Below are 21,208 nucleotides of genomic sequence, written 5' to 3' on the forward strand. Positions count from 1 at the left end.
GTCACTTTAGAGTGGAGGAAGCACTCCAGAATACGCAAAAGGGACCAGACCTCGTCTGGCTGTGGAAGGGACAAGGTGGTCCAGTCAGGCAGTGGGTTTTCTTGTTTTGTTTCTCTCTCCTGTCCCCAGTTCCCAGTGCCTTTCCTAATATCAGCCATTCATAAGGCAACAATCAAGCAGGCAAAAAGGGGAAAGGAATTGCCGTGTTTTTTGAAAGCCAGCAGGTCCCATAGGGTGGCGCGTCAAAGCCTCCTGCAGCCTCTCGCTGCTGCAGCCTGGGTCTGCGGCTTTGAGCCTGCCCCCTTCCAAAGGTGCATCATGCTGCTACCAGAAACAGCGAGCGTCTTGCTTCCTGCTTTGATGTGTCACGTCAAGACAGGCTAGCGACGGCCGGGGGTCCACTCTGCTAAGCCTTGCCAAACCAATTTAGACCAAAATTATCCTAATGCCTTTCAGTGCTGAGGTACTCTTAGTCCTCTCTTTTAAGCAGGGTTTATTGCACACAAACAATCACGGGCACACAGGCAGGTATTTCGGTGATTTAGTTCCTTCTGCTCTCTGTGGCTCGATTCCAGTCTCATTTCCTGGTCAGTGTTCTCCTACCGAGCAGTGGCCTACAAAATCACTTTCAATGGGTTGCTTGCAGGATGCCTAATTATTCAACCAGAGATCATTAAATCTGATCCATATCAGATAGCACATTTCCAATTTCTCTCTCATAAACACCCACATAAATATATCAAGAGCCTGCAAGATGGGGCTGCACCTCCCAGAAATCTGCAGTAAAGGACAACGACACACATACATCTGATAACTGCAGGATCGTATCTCACCTAAGGTGCTCTGAGCCTGGCCCAACATCCAGTTTAGTTAATGGAAAGACTTGCTGCTATGGAATTTTGTTTATGTTCAGACCACTTTTCTACACACACTGGTTTAATCACTATTTCCATACTGCTGAAAAACTGTACTCATTCATGATTAATTTTAAATATTCCATGTTATTTCAGGGACATCATACTTCAACTTACATACTCAGAGTTATATTTCAATTATGTTTTCATAAAACTGCTACACTTTTGGGGGGGGGGGAGCACTTTCACTAGACATTTTTATTGGAAATTTTTGATGTACAGCTGAAAATTTGCGACTTCTCCAAGCTTGCACCTCAAAGAGAAAAGCAGTCAAGTTTGAAGAAATTTGGTTCAGTATTCTGAGAATCGTGAATGTTTAGATTTAGTTTGTTCAGATAAATACACATGAAAGGCCGGTCTTTTTTTCTGTGTACACAAGACTGGAACAGTTCCTGTTTACTCCTTCATAGTGGCTTGTCCTGGAATAGATTAGAATGCTGAACATGCATGGATGAGGATGCCGTGGGTTTTTCTCTCTTCTATTATATTTATTCTTAAAAAGCACAGGGATACAATGCAACTCCAGAGCAGTTTCAAGTCATTAAGCAGTATGCAAACACCTTAACTGCAATTTAGTATAGCGTTAAGAGCACACCCATCCCACAATTACCACAGTTGTTTCAACTTCTTATTTTATCCAGTTAACAGGAAAAGTGAAACATGCAATAGCTCATCATTAGACTTCACTATAGGAAAAACCTGAAGGTGCTTCCTATTAACATTATAATAACTAGAGATGAGGGAATAATTTGCAATGATTTATCCAAAAATGTAGCCTCTTTTTCTGTTCATTGAATATTTATTGATAGCTCATGGTTCTTCAAATTTATTGAATATTCAAAAAATATTTGACTTCTCTTTGGAATATTTTTACATACAAGATGATCACATTTTGCTTTGAACAGTCAATATTTAAAATCCACTACCTGAGCTGTGCTCATTAGTAAGTGGCCAGGTGTGGGCTAGTGAACGACTGCATGTCCAGCTTTAAAAATTGAGCTTCAGAGAATAATCACGTATTTTAAATAGGTCTTCCATGAATTCTTGCGCCAGGAAAACTCAAATGCTTTAATGTTCACAGGGAGCAAACACAAAGAGATTAAAGCTTGGCTAAAGATAAGCGAGTAAAATATGTGAACAAACATCTGCAGGCCTTTTTGCAGTCTTAGCCCAGATCCAGTAACGTTGGCCCTACTGACCTAAAAATGAACGACCTTTGGCACTGGGGTTAATTCAGCCACAGTAACCTTATATGCATGAAATGTTCCTCTAACAACATTAAATTGCGTTATATGATCTTCACACCAGACTTTCAAAAACACAGTCTTAGTTCCTGCTTTTCCTCTTTCCATTTATTAAATTGGTTTGGCCAGGACTACAACTTTTTAATGCCCTGGTTGTATCAAAGGTAGTATAAACAGCTATTGTTCCCTTCCTGAAGGGACATTCAAACCCTATCAGTGCTAATGGAGGTTACGTATGCTAGAGGAGTCAAGTTTACCACTTGCTTCAGCAGAACCAGGGGTCAGTTACAGCAACAGTAGATTTAGCCAGCAGACATGAATCAGTAAGGGAAAATACAGCTCTTGAGATGACAATTTGGCTGCATTTTAAGTCATTGTAAAGCTTGCATTGATTCAGAGGAAGCAAGGAGTTCCCTCCTAGTTTTAGGAGTTACATCTGAAGAATCAAACTCCTACAAAAGAACAAAAGAAATGATTTTGTGAAAACGTTCTTCTAGGATCTAACATCTCGAAAATAAAGGCAAACTGCACGGTACAAAACCACCACCAGATTCTGCTCTTTGGGCACTCCTTACTACCTGATTAGCCTTGACATTTTTGACTTTCATCTTCCGCACCATCCGTCTTTTTAAATCAAATAAGCCCAAAAGGACACCCTTGAAAGCGCATCTGTATAGTCTGAAATATGTTAATAATTACAGTAATTAAACCAAAGGGAATTTTTGTTTTAAATTCTCCCCCTCCAAGTTGAAATTTATGAACCTAGCAAAACAATCTTTAATAATTAGAATGAAGATTTCAAAGTACATATTCTTGACAAGAATAATTTTACATCATTCCAGCCAAAAGCAAACCTTTTTGCCAGTAAGTTCAGTAAGTCCAATGAACTCTTTCCTCTCAGATCTTTAAGTACATTACTCAACGCACCTCCAAACTTCATTCGCTAATTCACTGCAATAAACAAGACCCTATTTTCAGCCTAATTTTCCAAGGGAAAAAAAATTAACCTCTGAATCACACCATCTCAGCAAAGTATGAATCTGTTGGCCAACTCCAGTCAAGTTTAGCAGGGGTGTAGAATTCTCACAGATATGAAATTGCTTCAATTTTTATGAAAATAGGTGATGAGGGAGAACAGATAAACTCAAACTAGTGGACTTGCTAAAGAGAGTCACAGAAAACCAGACTTCTTCCCTTCTATTACTCATGAAACACCTTGACATCCAGAGAAAGGAATCAGCTAAAAGGGCAGGAATCTGGAGCACAGATACTTCTGCGTATTCAGGGTATTCTTTCAACATACTTTCCACTCTATTTGTCACTAGCCTTTAATAACAAGACAATTACATTGCTGATCAACTAATCCTGTGAGCCATGACATCTGGAAAAAATGCTCTTCAGACCAACTCCTTTGAACGTTAGATAGGAGGCCCACTATGAAGCATGAATGGATTTAAAAACCTGTCGGCAGCAAACCAGGTCCTCGGAGATGGGTAGAGCGCATCAGCCCAAGAAATGAATGATCTCCTGAGTCGGCTGCTACTGCCTCAGCTTGAGAGCTTCTAATTGATCGTCATGTGCCTTTTGAGTTAATGCACCAAGTAAGTGACTCGTGCCGTGACACAGAGAAATTGAGTGTGCGCAACCAAACAGCACTGTCGGATCAAAAAAAGTTCATTGCATACCTATTTTCCAGAGCATTTTGTACCAAAGGAGACCTCAGAGACGAATGCTTGTTTTATTGAGATTACCAAACATGCTGAAATAGAAGTCACTGTGTTTAATGATATAATGAACCATTCTTTAGATTGTATTGTGCATACCTGGACTTCTCTTAGTTCTGTTGCTCATGTCTAAGGTTAATGTTTTCAAGACCTCACTGCTTTACATTGCCTTCCTCTCCTGCCCCTGTTCTATGCCCCAACACATTTTTATCTTTGTTCATATCACCTTATCCAGCAGAGGTTTCCTGTCTTCTCTGAAAGACCCTGTACCTACATATACACAAACCAACGTACAAACCACCATAGATATGAGAATATTTACTCTGATCTGCTCGACTCAGAGCAGCGCAAATCAAGGGAATGCCGTAATTCCTCTCCTGTCACGTGAGAGCTACTATCATTATATGCTTACACACCTGTTTTCTTTCTTTATATGCCTTCGCTTCCTTTGTCAGCGTTAATATTTCCTTGCATAACAAAGTCTCCTGAGAGATACGTATGGCATCCAAATGTTTACAAAGCCACATTGCCTGATGGAAGAAGAAAAAAAATACAGGTTGAAATATTTGGAAGGAAAATTAAACACTTTTTCAGAAGGCTGAAGAAAGACAGAGAGTGTTTTCCTAGCCTTCCGTTTAACAGCCTGTATGTGTAACTTTACACAGTTTCTTATAAAGATGTTCGAGAGTCTACAGACTGGAATAACATCTTTTTTATCTACTGCACTATAACAACGATTTTAAAGAAGAAAGCGCTCTTCCTAGCATGCACACACCACCGTCATCTGCCGTTTCTGTGGTCAGTTTTCCGTGTGGTTCAAACACAACTTTGACGTTTTCAGTTAAGCGGTACCAGAGGACATGACAGACAAACGGCCCTGCAAATGGAACAACCCACACTATGGGAACACCACAAACGTGTAACTGTGGTACTCCTCCCAGGTTCCTTAGTCCTGCTAAAAACCTGGGAAAACAAGGCAGGCAGAACTCTGTTGCACTACAGCAGTATCACCACCACTACCTGAGCGAGTTCTCACAGAGCTCACCTGAACCATTTAACCTCTAGTATAATATAGAGGCGTATCCCTTAGGAATGCCACCCTTCAATTTGTCTTGTGCTCTTCTGTTACTTGGATAATTCTGAAAATTATTTCTCAGAATAAAATTTTCACAAGTGCTGAACTCAGTAGAAAGCAAAAAGGTAAGTGGACAGCGTCAAAACATCGAAAGTAGTATACATACAACTGTGGTTTTCCCAGAGGCAGGTGGGCCAAGTACACAAATTCTTGGAGCTATGAAACAAGAATATGTGAATGTCAAGATGCAGAACAGCAAGAATCCCAACCAGTTTCCCATCTTGCATTGCACAATATAAATGTAATCACAACAAAACAATTATTTTGGTTGGAAAGCTGCCTGAATGGAGATTTCAGGATTGGGCTCCACCAGGGGAAAAAAAGGGGGAACACTCTGTCAGTGCCAGCTGGGTCTTCTCCCTCTTTAATCTCCGTGGTCAATGAGATTAACGCTCTGACTAAACATGCCACTTTGAGAGATACATTACATATATATATCAATCAATTTAAATACATGGAGTGCTTAATGGGTGAACCAGAGCATAAGATACAAACATTTCCTTATCAGAGTTCGACTTTTATTCCCAAAACATTGATTCAGATCTAACACATTTTGGGATGAAAAAAATATTTTAGTTCGCTCATGCAGGACAGGACTGTTTAAAAGCGACTATTATCATAATCATAGAATGGCTGAGATTGGACAGGACTTTTGAGATCATCTCTTCTCTTATTTCCCTTACACAGTTTGGCAGTAAAAGTACTTTTCACTTCGGCAAAGCTTCTGGCTCTCATCACGACAAAATGCAATTTCACTTTTTAGCTTCATCTAAATAGGTTGTGTCAGGGTTCAGAGGAGATTTAGATATTGCAAAATTAAGCACTCTCTCTCTAACCTTTTTGACAGCCACGTTCAATTTTTACAGTCATCATTAAAAGTAATTTTCTTCATCTCTGTACCTTGTGTTTCTCTACCGCATGTCCCTCTCCTTTCCCGGAGAGGGGCAAGGTGGGAAAAACGCACCCCAGTTCTGAGGAATTCTTAATGTAATGCACACAGACAACACAACAGGCATTACCGTGGAAAGCCTCATTGGGAATGAATTAGAGGCAAGACAAACATGGGAAAATGGAATAACTCCTAGGAAAGTATTTGTGACTTTTTCCACGAACACACCTTGGGCTGCAATCCCTTGAGCTGCCATTTTGTATTAACATCTTTGATGTTTTTTCCTCTGTATCTCGGGGGGAAAAAGCGAACCAAACCAGACTATACACAGAAGAGACTGATGAGTATTTACTGGGAATAACACAGGTCAAAACAGAGGAGGAATCTGCTTATCCAAAAAACCTCTTCAGCTCTTGATAACCAAGGGAGATACAGTGTCTGATGGCAGCAGACAGGGAAGGATGTGAAATGTATTTTTATGAGGCCTTCCACGCACTTAACAGTTATTGGGCAGGTGCAATTTTTAAACATACATGAAACCCAAATTACAGATTCATCTTTACAAAGTTATCTCACTTGGAAGGTTTAAGAAAAACTCCCCCCTTATTGGTTCTTGCAAGTGCAACAGAACTAGTACACAATGTAGAAAAATACTTTAAAAGGATACATCAGCTGTTTTTATCACCTAATTTCTTTCAAATGTAATGTGATTAAATCCTAGGGTTTTTTTTTAATCTAACACCTTGAAACTCCAGCCCGGTACTTAGGAATTATTTATAAACAGCGTCATAAAAGAGTGCTCGGGTGCCAACACTAATCAACTTCTTCAAACCACTTCAAAGAAAATCAAAAAACCTTTCCATCCACAGATCCTTTTGAGGTTTAACTAGGAGCATGATTTAAAATTCACAAGAAAACCCTTAGGTATTGAAGCTTTAATACACAGCTTTCTTGGACAAACGTTTGATAAAAAACGAAACATACCATTATATACACCATATCATGCTTTAATATTGCCCAGGGCTACTGTAAATGCTCACTTTGTACTAAATCTGGTTTTCTCTCTGCTTAGTGGCTGGCAGCAGATGGGGCAGTGTAATTCACTGATTTACTCATTTGCACACTTGTAAGACTCCTCCAAAGCATTCTCCCTAAACATATGACACAAGGGCACAACCAGGACACCACTGTATGTAATGTTTAACCCCCTCCAATCAGCAAACAGTCAGTACTTAATACTGGAGGTCTGAACCACCAGCTAAATGAAGACAGAAAAATCTAGAAAATTCCTTTTTCTTCAGTAACAAACCGTATTTCATTCCACATTTAGTCTCGATGAGACGTTACAGGATTTACTCTTCCAAGTAAATTAAGTTTTAACATTCCACAATGATTTTAGCAATAACAAAATTAATCCTGGAATAACGCAGAAGAACAGCTGGACCATTTAAATCCAAAAGATTGTACGATCAATGTTAATGCAACAAAATTTGCTTAAGTTGTAAGAGAAATCCTACGTCAAATAGGAAAAGCACACAGTACACGATGAACATTCCTGCAGAACTTTTTGATGTTTCTTCAGAGGTTTGACTGCAAAGGAAGAACTCACAGAAACGCCCCTTGGATCCTGAAAGCGTTTTTCAGTGGCACAAACCAAGGCACAATGTAGAAAACTAGCACCTTCGTGTATGAAAGAATTATCAGTCTCCATGTGGTTCTTCAAGGTTTTTAGAAGGAACACACGGAAGCACAGCAGTACAGAGCCTTAAGCGCAAACACTCAGCCACACATTTGACCTACGAGATTTCCAGGACAGTTGTAAGCTATAATCATCATCAGACTTGTTTATAGTTTTAAGAGTACTTTAGATCCTATTATTAATTTAAAAGGTTTTCTAACCTCACACCTGGGATAGATGCAATGCTTCTTTTCCACACATCTCTGTTTGAAATTTTCTCTAGGGCTAAAACTGTCTAGCAAGGCAAGATCATGAAAATTCATCACTTTACTGATGGCTCTAATAAGGGGTTTTTTTTCTTCTAAATAGTCAGCACCTTCCGCCATGATCAAAAAGTAAAATCAACCCTGCTACAGATTTCTGCTACATTATTTTCCATATAATTTATTCTTAAAACAACATTTAGGCTTTAATTTTAATTGGAGTTCCTTGCCTTTCCTAATAGGTTTTTTCAGACCGAAAGCAGACAGCATTTTTCCTCTGACAAACAACTGCTGTAGTTCTATCTTTAGCCTCCAAGTACTGAAGTCATGAAATGGAAACCTGCCTAATTCTGTTCAAATCATAATACCGCGGGGCTGAAGGACAAATGTTAGCTCGATGCGAAGAAATTTTACCAGCGTTCTATCAAACCGCAGGAAATTCTTCCGCGCATTTTCCATGGGTCTATAAAACAGATTGATTACTCATGCTGCCTGCATCAGAAAAGGCTGGACACAATTTGCAGGATTTGATTTTTTTTTTTTTAAAATATATTTAGCAGCATTTCAATCAACATCCATCCGATCACCACCACGAAGAGCTCACAGCACCTTTAGTGCTAATGATTTCATTGATGCCGCGGCAGAACTTTCATAATGGTTTACTATGGTTTTAAAGAAACATCAAAGCAACATGACACCAGCTATTCCTGACAGCTCATGCAGAACAAAAATTATAGTTCAGTTGTGCATATCCAAATATAATCTGCCTAAGGGTGAACAGTTTGTAAATCAAATAATTTGATTGAGTGTACATGCTTTTATTGTGCAGAATACAGGCTTCCTATTCAATTTACCAGGCTCTGTTATACATACAAGCAGGCGTGCTCACTGCTCCTTCGCCTGAGATGCCACCGAGCAGTGGAACTCATTAACAGCAGCTAGTAACTAACTAATCAAAAAACGCAGAGAATCTGCCAGCCCAGGTAGAATAGGAAACCAAATTTACACCTGACAAAAGGAGTAATTAGCGAGCTTAAAGACAACAGGAAATATCAGATGGGGCACAGAACGCATTAATAATTGATACACTAGAACTCTTTGTTATTCCCTTAGAGGGTTTCATTGTTATAACTGTTAAAGTGCATTTTTTATTAGATTACCCACTAAAAAAAGAAATTAAAAGCATCTTACCTATAACTATTCGAAAACGCTCACCTTTTTTTTTTTTTCCTCCCCCTCAAGACACAGTCTGAAAAGTTTTATCCATCATCTGCCAACCGAAGCGCAGCTTTCAGACAGCTGTTTACAAATAAGGACTTGAACTATTTATGGTGTCTCAATTTTCTACTTACCATCATCGTTGTTTTGCTTTAAATGGTTTATCATATACTGAATGGGATCATCTGGCTTATGAATTAATAGTTCTTCAAGCATGTTCTGAAAATAAATAGGACAAAGTCAGAGGAAAATTTAACATCGCTGTGCGGTCACGATATATTGCATTTTTACTGCAAATTTACAACGAGGATCTTAAAGAGTTTATAAATGTTTATTTATTTCCTTGAAGCCCCTTTCACAGACAAAATTGAGACTATGAAACCTATTTCAGATGCTGAAAAAACTGAAGTAAAGCATGGTCAGAAAACTGCCAATACAAAGAACAATCGATTTGCTTTGGCTTATTTATGACACATAACGGACACCAGAAAGGTTCGGCTCGAGCAGGCTGGTGTCGATAACGGCTGAGTCAGCACTGACATAAAAAGCAGACATGGGGCTTCAAACCCAGCGTCGACGTGGATTAGTATCGCTGTGGGGAAGTTAAAGCTCCTTCTCCAGCGCATCCCCACAAGTTTCTGACTCGCCTGGAGGGCTGCAGAACAGAAAGACCTGCAGAAAACACAAACCCCAACAGCCAAAGCCACAAGAGCAGCACCTCTCACTTTGTAACCGCACTCGTCTTCTTCTACGTGAGGAGTTAGTTGGGGGGGGGTTGGGGCTTAAAGCAAAACAAAAGGCTTAAAGCATTTCCTTGAATGTCCGTTTCGGAGCCGATTTTCACATGAAATGTTTGAGGTGATGCAGGGCCTTGCTTCAGCTCCCACCGACAGCAGTGGGGATCTTCCCCTGCTTTCCGCGAGGACCGCAGCGTCACGACAGCAGTAACGCTGAGGAACACCGACGCCGCGGATTTTCCTACAAAACCCTTCAGCACGGTCAAGAACTCTGTAATTAAAACTAAACATCAGACAGCAACTAATGTTCTGACTGACGTTACCCACTGAACTAGGACGCCTTTTTCTGAAAATCAGTCATAACACTTTAATATTTGCAAGTAAATTCCATAAAGTCTTTATATTCCATAACATCTTACACTCCACCAATTAATGGTCTTTTACTGGAGTGGCCTATTTTCCTTTTCTACTTCATTAGAATAATTAAAACTCAATTTTGTTTATAAACTGTTTCACACGGTAAGTGCTGATGCTTCGAGGTCTGGGTAGCACATAGCATAAAGGCTAAAATTTATATTTTTATTGGAAGTTTGTTTAAAAATTATTACTTTCCAGCAGCATTTTTTTAAACTAAGAAATCTGAATTTGGCACTACAATTACCCACAGCTTTAAAAATAACAAACCTAAGAAAATCTGGTCTTATTACAATCCAAAATTGTTCAGCCTGACAGCAATTGATACTTTCACTATTTCGCGCCCCAGTCCTACCAGCGCTTATGTGCACGCTCCATTTCATTTAGTTCTGCTAATCCCAGTTTAATTTTACACGAGCAGTTCTGTTAATCTCTGGGGGAGGTTCACGTTTTGGGTCTCACGTTTTAGGTTTCGTTTGGGGGGTGGTAAATGTTTACGTTTAGGACAATAAATTCAAGCTGTGTTTGTTTGTGCCATTATGTTGCTACAAGACAACTGAAGCATGAAAAGAAAACAAGACTCTGGGTAAATCCCACAATGGCTGTATGTAACAGGAGGTCCTGCGGCGGCACGCAGTGCCCCATGGCACGCGAAACGCTATATATTCCTTGAAAACCCCATAAATATTATGCCCCACTGGTCATACTAAATGGCCTTGAGTTACAGGAAAAAGGAAAAAGAAGAATAGGAAAGAAAAATAAGTATTTGTGTGTTTTCCTGTGAGATCTGAAGAAGTAAAAAGGCCTTACAGCAGAGGCAGAGCTACGAGCCGGCAGCGGTGCGCAGGGGGAGCCTCTCCAACACCTTCTGATACCAGAACAGCGCCCGAATATTCGGTCCCTCGCACAAACCTCCCCACGCTCGACAAAAGGGCTTTTCCCAAACCCAAAGACACCTTTCTCTAAGGCGGGAAAGCCAACCTCGCTCTCTACCGACAGCGCAGCGAGCTCAGCAGTGTACTTTTGTCTGCATTTTTGACACAGCTCCACAGAAAAGCCCCGACAGCAGCAGGAGAATCGACTCCAAAGGGACACAGGGCTGCGAGGAGCACGTTACCCCCCAGCTCCTGGCTCGGGAAGGGCCAAACCGCTCAGCTCCGTTTTTCCCGCGCTTCGCTCGTTACTGCCGCCTCCTCCTCCTCTTCCTCCCCGTCCTGCCCGGCCTGCCATGCCTTTCAGCGACTCGACACCTTTCTTCCATGGGCTGCCACTGTCTTACGCAAAAACCCGACACCCACGACCCCCAGCAACTGCCAGGCTGTTATTAAAAGGAGTTAATTAATTGAGAGAGCCCTCGGCCGGGGCAGCCGCCCTCACCGGGGACACCCCCCGCGCTTTTCCACAGGAACCCGGTACCGGCCGCCGGGGGAGTGGCCACTGCGCCGCCCCCGAGGGGAGCTACCCCAGACCCCCCCGCCCGCCGGGAGGAGACCGGGCCCCTTCCCGCCCAGCCCAGCCCGGCCCGGCCCGGCCCGGCCGCCCCCGCGCTCCGGAGCGGGCGGTGGGGAGGCCCCGCGGTGCCCCCGCGGCGGGCGCGGCCCGTTCACCTGCAGGAGCCTGAAGAGCCCCCGCTCCTCCGCGTAGGCGCCCGGCGGCGGCGGCGGCCACGGCCGGGCGGGGGCGTCCATGGCGGCCCCTAGCAACCAGCGCCGCCGCGTTGCTAAGGAGCGCGTCACCACGCCGCGACGCGGAAACGCCCCGCCCCACCGGCCAACGGCAACGGCGGGGAGGTGGTTAAACGTCATCGAACGGCGCCCCACCCCGGGGGGGGGGAGGGGGGGGAGGCGGTGCGCGACGTCAGCGCGGTTGCCAGGGAGACGGCGGCGCGGTTACCGTGGCGACGGCGGCGCGGCGGGAGATGCCGGGGGGCCCGGGGGAGCCCGGGAGGCCGCTGCCCGCACCGGCCCCTCTCGGTAGGGAGCCAGGGGCCCCCCGCGCTGCCGGGGCGGGCGGGGGCGGAGGGGCGAGGTCCCGGGCAGCAGGAGGGTCCCGGGGGGCGTGGGGGGGTGCTGCAGGCGAGGCTTCCCCCGGAGCGCGGGGTCAGCGCCGGGAACAACCAGCCCCCCCGCGGCAGTTAGAACCCCCGCGGGGGTTAGGCCCTGCTCGGCCGCGGGTCGCTGCCCACCGAGCTGCCGCCGTTAATGCTGGGGGGTGGGGGGGGGGGGTGGGGGGGTTTGCAGGCGCTCGGGCGGAGGTTTGCGGTGGGTGAGAGAAGCCGCCGCTCCCCGGGGTGCTGCCGCGGCGGTGCGGCTGGTGCACGGGCACGTTCGGTTCGCGACAGACCCGCTAGGGTTTGTGGCACCCGGTTGTCAGGGGTCCCCTCCGGGTTCTCTGACTCTTTCTGCAGCAGCGTTACTGCCTCGTTGACTTGCTGCTTGGGGCTCTGGGACTGCGGAGCTTTGGCACGACACATCTTCTGGTTTTCCCTTCTTTTTTTTTTTTTTTTTTCTTCCTTTTTTTTTTTTTTAAAGTTTTCCACTAACCTACACAATCCCAACTCAGGTGAAAGAGTTCCACATGTCGAACCGCATCATTTCTTCTGTTCTCTCCCAAAATCCAGGAGGAGGAAAAAACATGAATGAGGTAAAGGAGGCTCTAAGAAACATAGAGCAGAGCTACAAGCTCTTCCTGCAGCAGCAGTTTACGTTTATCGGAGCACTGCAGCACACCCGAGAGAACGCCCATGACACGATCAGACCTGTGGCGAGCATCAGCCAGGTACAAAGTATTCAGCACAAAGTTCTCTGCTGATGAGAACAGGGACCAACACAGTGCTGTCGTGCACTTGGGTCTAGTTCAGGGATGAATAAATGTTTTTACGAAGGGAAGATGAACAAAAACTCTCTAGTAACATTTGTGTGTAACTCTGCAAACCAGTGGCAAAAGATGAAGTAGGGGAGAGAAATACCTGTGTTAGGTCTTCCCATTGACAGGGAAGGAATTTCATTGCTGAGCATCACTTTATGATTTAGTTTAACACCGTCATTTCGCTGCTGAGGCATAGCCAGAAATACAGCGTAGAAGAAAACAATCAAACCAACCCTCCTTCCCCAGCCACACATGGAATCTGTAATCCTTAACTTGTAGTAACCAGCATCCTTGCCTCTTCCCCCTGGTATTAGTGCTGCTGTATCTTTCTATAGTGCTTATTAAAAATAATGGCTGTGTTACAGAGGTAGGATGATGGATTGAGGGCTGCAAGTCCCAGGTGGGCTAGGGGTTTTCTGGGCTGGTAAGTGAATTGTCTTGGAATTTTTATAACATGGGATGTTTTAAGCAGTGCGAAGAGCTTAGACCACCTGTAGACAGAGGGGGGGAAGAAAAAAAATCTAAATAAAATTAGAATTGTGGATTTGAGGCAGCAGAACCCGGGCACAAACCCCAGCTGGATGCCAAAGCTGGAGTGAAAGCCAGGCTGTTGTTAGGATTAGGACACAGAAAGGAGCTAGTTGGCTTTTTTAAGGGCTGACTCTCTCTACTATAAGGGCTTTGCTCATAACACTGAAGGGGATTGCAGCAGACGTTACGCTGAACCATTTTTTCCAAAAACAGGCACTGAGATTTTGTATAGCATTACGCTGTTTTCAAAAGTGCCAATATTTCAGCGGTATGGAGCAAGCTTGGACTCTGCTTCCTGGCAGGGGTGGAAGGCCTGCTCGTTGTGGGGGTGAAACCTTGTAGATGACAACTTCAGCAGTTACACTGATCCACGGCATCGTTTGTGATACAGTGACATGAACTTAGCGGCAGCAAACCGTACTGCAGGGACAGCCCTGGGGGTACAACCACGTTACCCCAGGGAGAGGACGGGAAACAGAAAAGAGCAAGTTACTGGGGAGAGCAGGGGGCAATGGGTGCAGCACATACTGGTGGTGTGGTGTGCAGGAGCTGGACTGGGGACAAAACCAGGCCTCTGTTTTATTTCACTGCCATTCTCCTGAACCAGACCAGCCCTAGGTTCGGTTTTTGTATGGGAGGGCACAAGAAATAAAAGCAAGAAATGCAGAAATATGTGTGGTCTCAGCCTACAGCTGGCTTGACTGCCAGCTCGCTTTGCATGTGAGCGTAGACACTACAGGAAAAAATGATCTTGCACTTGAACATGGCTGCATTTCTAACCCCTAAAAGCCGTTTGCGGTAGCATTTTTAGTGCTGAGTGATGACTGGGAGGACAGCAGAGTAAGGTGGAAAGGTCAGAGCCCACCACGGTCAGGCAATGGCGACAGCTCCTTAAAGACTTCTACGTGGAGTAGGGTATAAAGTCAAACCCCAAGGGGTTTTGTGAGACAAGCTTCTCAATCTTGCTTCAGCCAAAGGTTCAAATCACTGCAGAGCCTGGCTGTGGTCATGACATGGGCCCAGCGCAGTTCATTCCTGTATCCCAGTCCTGGTTAGGCGGGTGCATTAACTCTCTGTTGTTTCTGTGGACAAAAAGCAGTGCTGTTATCCCACCGGTGAACATCCAGGCTAAAACGCTATTCTCTTTAGGACTATTTCTGCTCACAGTAGCAGTAAAAAATCCTGCCACTCACAAGGGCACAACGCTCAGCGAACAGTGCGGAAGGAGGAATCTGTGGCGGAAATGGACCCTTAGGGGCCATTTTTTATTTTTCTTACAAACCTGCCGAGAATTTGCCCAAGCACATAGCGTGGCTTTTCTGCATGCAGAGACGGTACCGATGTTGGAACAGCTACTTTGTTCTCGTCTTGAAATCTTACGGGAAGCACTGGAGGTGTAAGGGTCCAACTACAACTACCAACTAGCCACTCAGTATTTTATATTCTGACCACTTGTGTCTGAAGTGCCTGTAATTTCTTTGGAGAGATACTTAAGCTCTTGGCATAACGTTTCATCATGCAATGCCATTCACTCTGAGCAGCAGAAATGCTCAGGGCACGTAGGCAGTAGCGTTGCTGTAAAAGGTTAGTAAGGACAAATTAGGTTAAAAGGGTTTAGTTTGCAGTCACAGCTAGTGGTGCCAAATAACCGTGAAGAACCCACGTATGTGCAAACCCATCCACCTGTTTCCTCCAAGCCGGTCCCGGTTTGGTCACTGCGCTCACCTCCCGCCCTGCTCTGCCTGGGTGGCCGTGGCAGAGGGTGCCCCGCTCAGAGCAGACAGAAAACTCAGCTCAACGCTCAACCTGCTTCTGCAGTGCCTCCAGCAGAGCTGCGTGCGTGGCTGTGGTACTCCCACACTTTCCTGGAAGAGGGAGGAAGGCTCACTGGTGTGCTGACGAGCAGAGCCATCACCCCAGCCTTCTTCAGTCGGGGTGAATGACAAGCAAACACCCCAGACATGCTCTAGACATCACGCTCCCTTCCGCAGTATTGCGGTTTCCATAGTGGCTCACGCCCGTGAGTCACAAGAGAAAGCAGCTCCTCGTCACTAACCCAAGCAACTTTGCAGCACAAGTTAAATGTAATTTAACGTGCTTGACTGTCTGTCCCCACGTACAGGTACAGTCCTACGTGGACCATCACTGTCACAATTCCACAGACAGGCGTATCCTCAACATGTTCCTAAACATCTGCAACGATCTGAGCAAGCTCTGCCACAAGCTGGAGACCGTGCATTCCGGTAACGACACAACCAATGGCATTTTGGAGAGATGCAAGCTGCTCCTTCGCCACAGCAACGACCTGAGCACCATCCGAGCGAAGTAGGTCCCTCCCTCAGCTTCGTTTCTTTGAGGCGGGAGCCTGTCAGGAGAACGAGTGTTCCCACTTCTCCATGAAGTCTGTTACAACAGGTCTCCGGCTTTAGTGAGGGTACAAGGTGTTACCCAGTTTACTGTTCCAGCTGTTGGGAAAACATCACCAACCTCCCTTCACAAGAAGGGGTTTTGTTTGTTATTTTATTCTCTTTACTGGTGCATGGAAGGACATGCAGGCAGGTTAGTACCCTGAAGGCCCAGGCAGTTTACCTCCTCCCTCCTCCTAGTCCTGCTCTGGGTGTAGCTCATTTCTGTGGGACAAGTGTTTGTACACGCTCTTGAACTCTTCCAGACCCAGCCCAACAGCCAGGATGGTGTGTTGGGCAAGACTCCTTTCTCAGGGTGCAATTCTATCCGTGCCTTTTGTTTTGGGGAAAGGGCTGGCTGCGCGGTTCTGCCCTTCCCCGGGCGTCTCAGGGTGGCACTGCGGGCACACCAGGGCTGCAGTGCTGGGACCGCTCTGCCAGTTGTTTCCTTCTGTCCCACAGATACCCCCACGATGTTGTGAATCACCTGAGCTGTAATGAAGCAAAGAATCATTACGGAGGAGTGGTGAGCCTCATCCCCATCATTCTCGACTGCATGAAGGAGTGGATAACCCACACGGAGAAGCTGCCACAGCACATGCTGTACAATGTGAGTGGTGGAAGTGCTGTCTCTGAGAAGAGGGGCCCCCAGGATGCACTAGCCAGGGCAGCCATTTCCCAAACACCACCTTCTGTGCACCTTGAAGCTCAGACCTCAGCTAGTAACAAAGATAACGTACAAGTGCAGGGGAGTAAGCATGGCCGGAAGAAGAACCTAAATGACACAGAAAATCACAGTGGGAAACTTAAATGTCCCTGGAAACCACCAGGTAGACATGCCTTTTAAAGGATCAGAGTTCATGCATCTTCTGCTTGCCGCCTTTTATCATGTGGCTGATTAAAGACAGTGAAATAATACTAGAGGTCCTTCCTATCTGAGTCCACTTTCTGAAGAGTTGGCCCTGTAAGCCGGCCTCGGACAGATACATACTCTCTCCCTTGCTGATGTTTCCACTCTCCTCCTTAAAGTCACATCCCAATGGAAGTAGCACTTGGTGAGAGCAGGGAATAGTCAGGAGCAATTGGGTTCTGATGGCTCAGATACAAAACTTGGGCGAGCTACTTGAAATGGGGTTTTACACTTTCTCAGACTTCTTTCTGAGGAACACCCACTCAGGCACCAAAGCTGGAGGTGTAAAGAACCTGCATCTCTGAAGGACACGACGCAGAGCAGCGTCGGCCTCTCGTTAGGGGTTCAGACATGTGTTCGACATGTAGACTTGTCCCTAAAAGTTCCCCCACACCCACTGAAATTGCCTGGCTGTTTGGACCAAAGAATCAAAGTCTACAGGACACCAATGATGTCTCCCTTACCTGCCCCTGGCTACAGAAAAGCTCAGCCTGTTTTAGCCGCACCAGCTGCGCTCTGCTGCACCCTCCTTGCAGGTTCTCGCACCACTGCAGTACGCACCACTCGGAACATCTTCCCTTACCCCTGTTTGTCTCCTCTGCTGCCAGAGGTAGAGGCGTAAAGGAGAACAAACTTCCTCTTGCACTTAGTTTGGTGTACTGACAGCGTCCAAACTGGAATAAAACACCCCGTCCTCCCCAGAGCTCTGCAAAGCTACCAAGTCAATTCCAGTCGGTGTGATTCACGGGCACCCGGGGGGAGCTGAGGGAGTGAAAAAGCCGTGGCCTTCTTCAGATCACTCCTTTTCAAACTGCAAGTTTCAAATGTCTGTGCTTCCCCCTTTTTTGAGCTGAGGATCCAGCTTGCCCAGCTTTCAAGGGTGTTATGAGGCTTAGTTCATTAAAACCGCAAGGCATTTGAAACAGTCTCATGCTGCCTTTGTAACAGCGCTTTGCAATTCCAGCGCAGCGACTTTATACCAGTGCTGAAGAGAGATTTCTGTCCAGCCTCCTTCGGGAGGGGCAGCAGCGTTCCAGGCTTTCCCCATTCTCTGGAGCATTTTTGGTGGTGCTTTTATTCAACCGCTGTTAACTACAAGTTTAAGATCTCAGTAACTTGGTGTCTTCCCTGGCTCTGATTGCTTTTTTCCCCTCCCACAGGCAAATTAGCTCCTGTTCTTTGCTTCCTGCTGGAAGATGCTCCTGAATAAACCATTTTCCCTTCCATACCTGCCTCAGTTTGCTAAAACTGTGAGAAAGGTTTTGCCTTAAGACGACCAGATTTTGCCAACAAAACAGAAGGGAGAATTAATCAGAGGAGGAGCATAGGAAGGAATGACAGCTCAGATGAAATGGGAAGTATTTTCAGGAGCATTTTTATTTCTCTCATAACCCCACCTTCTCTTGCACTTTTCCCTCCTCCCCTCCCCACTTGCACTGCAATACAATCTATCTATCCACGCTGGAGTAGGACCCTATTTTTAGGAGACGACATGATCCAACTGAACTGAACCTTGGTGAACTCAAAATGGTACCGACGCTTGCCAGGGTCACACAGAGACTCCTGGGCACTACTGGGGCCACAGCCAGCGGAACGTGACCGTTACCCGCCCGGGCTCTACTGGGGAGCCCTGACGCAGAGGCAGCTTCAGGCAGGAAAATCAAAGTTCCTTTGCAGCTGCCCTGTTGTGTTTCATGGTGCAAAGACAAGTGTCTGCTGACAGCTGCTGTCTTGGAAAGTTTTTCAGAACAAGTACATGCTATGTGGACTAACAGATGACAAGCGTTGGGGACACAAGGGACACTATTCCCAGATCTTGTTTCCAACCTTCCTCACCCTGTTGCACAGTTTAAATTGGCACACACAGGCTCTAATGAGACCAAAATTTCCTCCAGTTTGTAGTTCACTCTCAGCTTCCCCGGTGCAGCACAAATTGCATGTCAGAACAGTCCCACCAAACCCCGTCTACCACCTCCCCAGCCCCGCTGTCCAAAACGCCATCGCAGCTCTCTGTTCGTACTCGACCGAGGCTGCGATACAGACAAAAAACACAGTTCCCAAACCTTAATAACAATTTCTGGCCTAGCCCAATCCTTTCAATCTGTCGTATGCAGGCAAAATTTGAAGACACAAGCAGAAAAATAAGGGCATGAAACTTGCAGTCTGAGGTTTGGTAATGACATGACCAGAATCTGCAGGAAGACTGCAAAGTTAAGTCTCACAAAAACATCTAGACAAATTATTTAATTTCCATACAAGTTCTCCTCTTCCAGAGCGGATGGACACTTCAAAAGACAAAAAGATACAGCAAGAATTGTTTTTCTCTACTACAAATCAAGCTGTTTGAAGAATTTACATAAACAGGATGTAAATGCCAAACACCGAAGTGCAATAAAGTTTTACTTTAGCCTCCGTGAGCATAAAATTGCAAGACGCACACTGAGAAACCTGGCAGGGACCAAACCCACTTACCTAGAGATCTGTCAGTTAGTCCAGGAAATAAAAGCTGCTTTTTCGTTCAGAGACTGAACTAGAGATAGAGGGTGGTAGCAGGTGATCTCAACAGAATCCTGGAACCTGGGGGCTATAAATTACCGCTGTGCTGTGGGTCAAACCAGGCTTTTGTCAAGCTGCAGTTGGGCCAAAATGTGCTGCAGGTGAAACATCTGGTTCCAGCGCCTGGCACGGCGGGGTCCGGCTCACCCCCGGGAGGTGAGGATCCAGTGCCGGGGATGGCGGTGGGCTCTCCAGGGAAGGAGAGGGGGCGATTCACGGGAGAGGGGAAACTCGGCATCCCCAAAACATCACTAAAGCCGGTGCGGAGCCAAGTGGCGAGCTGCGCGGGGCCTCTAGTGGCCGCGCCCGGTCCTGCCCGCCCCGGCTGCGCTCGCAAGCGGCTGCCGTTTCAGGAGGGTGATGGGGGGCTCTTCCCTGCCACCACTGCCCCCTGTTCAGGTCAACAGCACAGCCTTGTTACCCCCAGAGCTCCGACTGCATCGGCCCCCGTTTAAACCCAGCAGCATCCAGCTGAAACCCAAGCACAGCCCGCTTTGGAGAAACCCCAAACGGTGTTTGGCAGATGTGAAAGGACACGGAGCCAGTCCAAACCTTGAGGGTGCACTTGAAGAGGATTTAAAGAAAAAAAAAAAGGTTTAGCTGAGTAAAGCTCACAGGCACCGAAATCACGAAGATCATCAGTCCAGGTTGTCTGGAATAAAGCCTAGGTGAACGCGAGTGGATTTGCAAAGCTCCTGCGTGTATGAAGAACGTCCCTCAACTCCTGTCGATTCTCTCAACTGTTTTGTAACCATTCACTTTTAAAATCCACCACGGCACCAGCAGCTCAGCTAAGTGGACCCAATAAATCAAGCTCAATCAGGAAAGATAGCTTCAATCTCTGAATTTAAAGCGCTTCCTGCCCTAATGTCTACTGTGTTTATTAGCTGGGTTCTAAACTACCAAACATACCTCTTTGCATTAGCAAGGAAGGTACTTTGTTCTTCCCTTTCATACCCCAGTGGACGTACTTCCATAGGTAATTCACATCCAATTATTCTTTTTTACACTGGCAAGCACAGCTTTTCAATGCTAAGCTTGTTAGAGGGTATTCAAAATGGATTTAAAACAAGGTAAAGGCAAGTCAAGCCCACTTTCTGCTTTGTTTTCATTTCACCTCTGCCATGCTCTAGAACTCATCCCAGTGCCGAACATCCAAAACCAACTTTCTGTACCACTGAACCACAGGATAACATCTATGGTAACTTTTACACAAAATTCTCCATAAACACCGTCACTCAGCCGAAAGGTGCTCACAGCAGACTGCACGTCACTCGTGCCACCCCTTTGCACGTGCTGTTCAAATTTAAGAATCATACTTAGTCCTTAACTGGAATGCTGAGGTTCATGTATGAATTTCTAAATTGCTTTGAGTGACCTTTCAAATATTTGTTTATTTCAGAAAAAAAAAACCCAACCCAACAAAACAAACCACAGTAAGAAAGCGTCACTTCGGAAAAAAGAAAAAAAACCCCAAACCACCAAACAAAATAAGAGAACAACCTTAACCTTCCGGGTGAGCTTAGAGTAAAACGCCCCCAAAGTTCCCCTCGGTTTGAGAAGCTGTCCTCCTGCCCGCAGTGACACCCCTGAGCAGGGTACAGAAAAGCGTGTGGAAGGGACAGAGCGAGCTGGCCAGCTTCTGGCAGCGTCCCCTGCGCTGCAAACCCCAGTCTTTGATGTTCTCAGCTACCAGTTTGTCTGACCCCTCGACTACACGAA

The 21,208-nt window shown here is 45.8% G+C and overlaps 2 protein-coding genes across 2 annotated transcripts in view; one reads left to right on the forward strand and one right to left on the reverse strand.

Moving 5' to 3' along the window:
- The window catches only part of AK8 (adenylate kinase 8), a 69,634-nt gene extending 57,721 nt beyond the window's left edge, over nucleotides 1-11,913 (reverse strand). Inside the window, exons 1-4 of the mRNA XM_086475726.1 lie at nucleotides 11,824-11,913; nucleotides 9,200-9,284; nucleotides 5,124-5,173; nucleotides 4,299-4,412 (exon numbers count right to left, since the gene is read on the reverse strand). Coding sequence (XP_086331852.1) covers nucleotides 4,299-4,412; nucleotides 5,124-5,173; nucleotides 9,200-9,284; nucleotides 11,824-11,904 — 330 coding nt within the window. The 5' untranslated portion in view covers nucleotides 11,905-11,913. The remainder of the gene's footprint in view (nucleotides 1-4,298; nucleotides 4,413-5,123; nucleotides 5,174-9,199; nucleotides 9,285-11,823) is intronic.
- Nucleotides 11,914-12,850: 937 nt separating this feature from the next.
- SPACA9 (sperm acrosome associated 9) lies at nucleotides 12,851-16,867 on the forward strand. Its single transcript, XM_009957707.2, has 3 exons — nucleotides 12,851-12,994; nucleotides 15,738-15,940; nucleotides 16,483-16,867. The coding sequence occupies exons 1-3, from the start codon at nucleotides 12,851-12,853 to the stop codon at nucleotides 16,865-16,867; spliced, it is 732 nt and encodes a 243-aa protein (XP_009956009.2).
- The last annotated feature ends 4,341 nt before the right edge of the window (nucleotides 16,868-21,208 follow it).

Source organism: Leptosomus discolor, chromosome 19 (genome assembly GCF_034619465.1).
Source record: "Leptosomus discolor isolate bLepDis1 chromosome 19, bLepDis1.hap2, whole genome shotgun sequence".
NCBI classification, from domain to species: domain Eukaryota; kingdom Metazoa; phylum Chordata; class Aves; order Leptosomiformes; family Leptosomidae; genus Leptosomus; species Leptosomus discolor.

What these genes read in the sequence shown, in the direction of transcription:
- SPACA9 (XM_009957707.2), top strand. Translation starts at nt 12,851, where the DNA reads ATGAATGAGGTAAAGGAGGCTCTAAGAAACATAGAGCAGAGCTACAAG. An exon ending in CTGTGGCGAGCATCAGCCAG is followed by an intron (nt 12,995 to 15,737) that starts GTACAAAGTATT and finishes CCCCACGTACAG; the next exon opens with GTACAGTCCTACGTGGACCA. An exon ending in CTGAGCACCATCCGAGCGAA is followed by an intron (nt 15,941 to 16,482) that starts GTAGGTCCCTCC and finishes TCTGTCCCACAG; the next exon opens with ATACCCCCACGATGTTGTGA.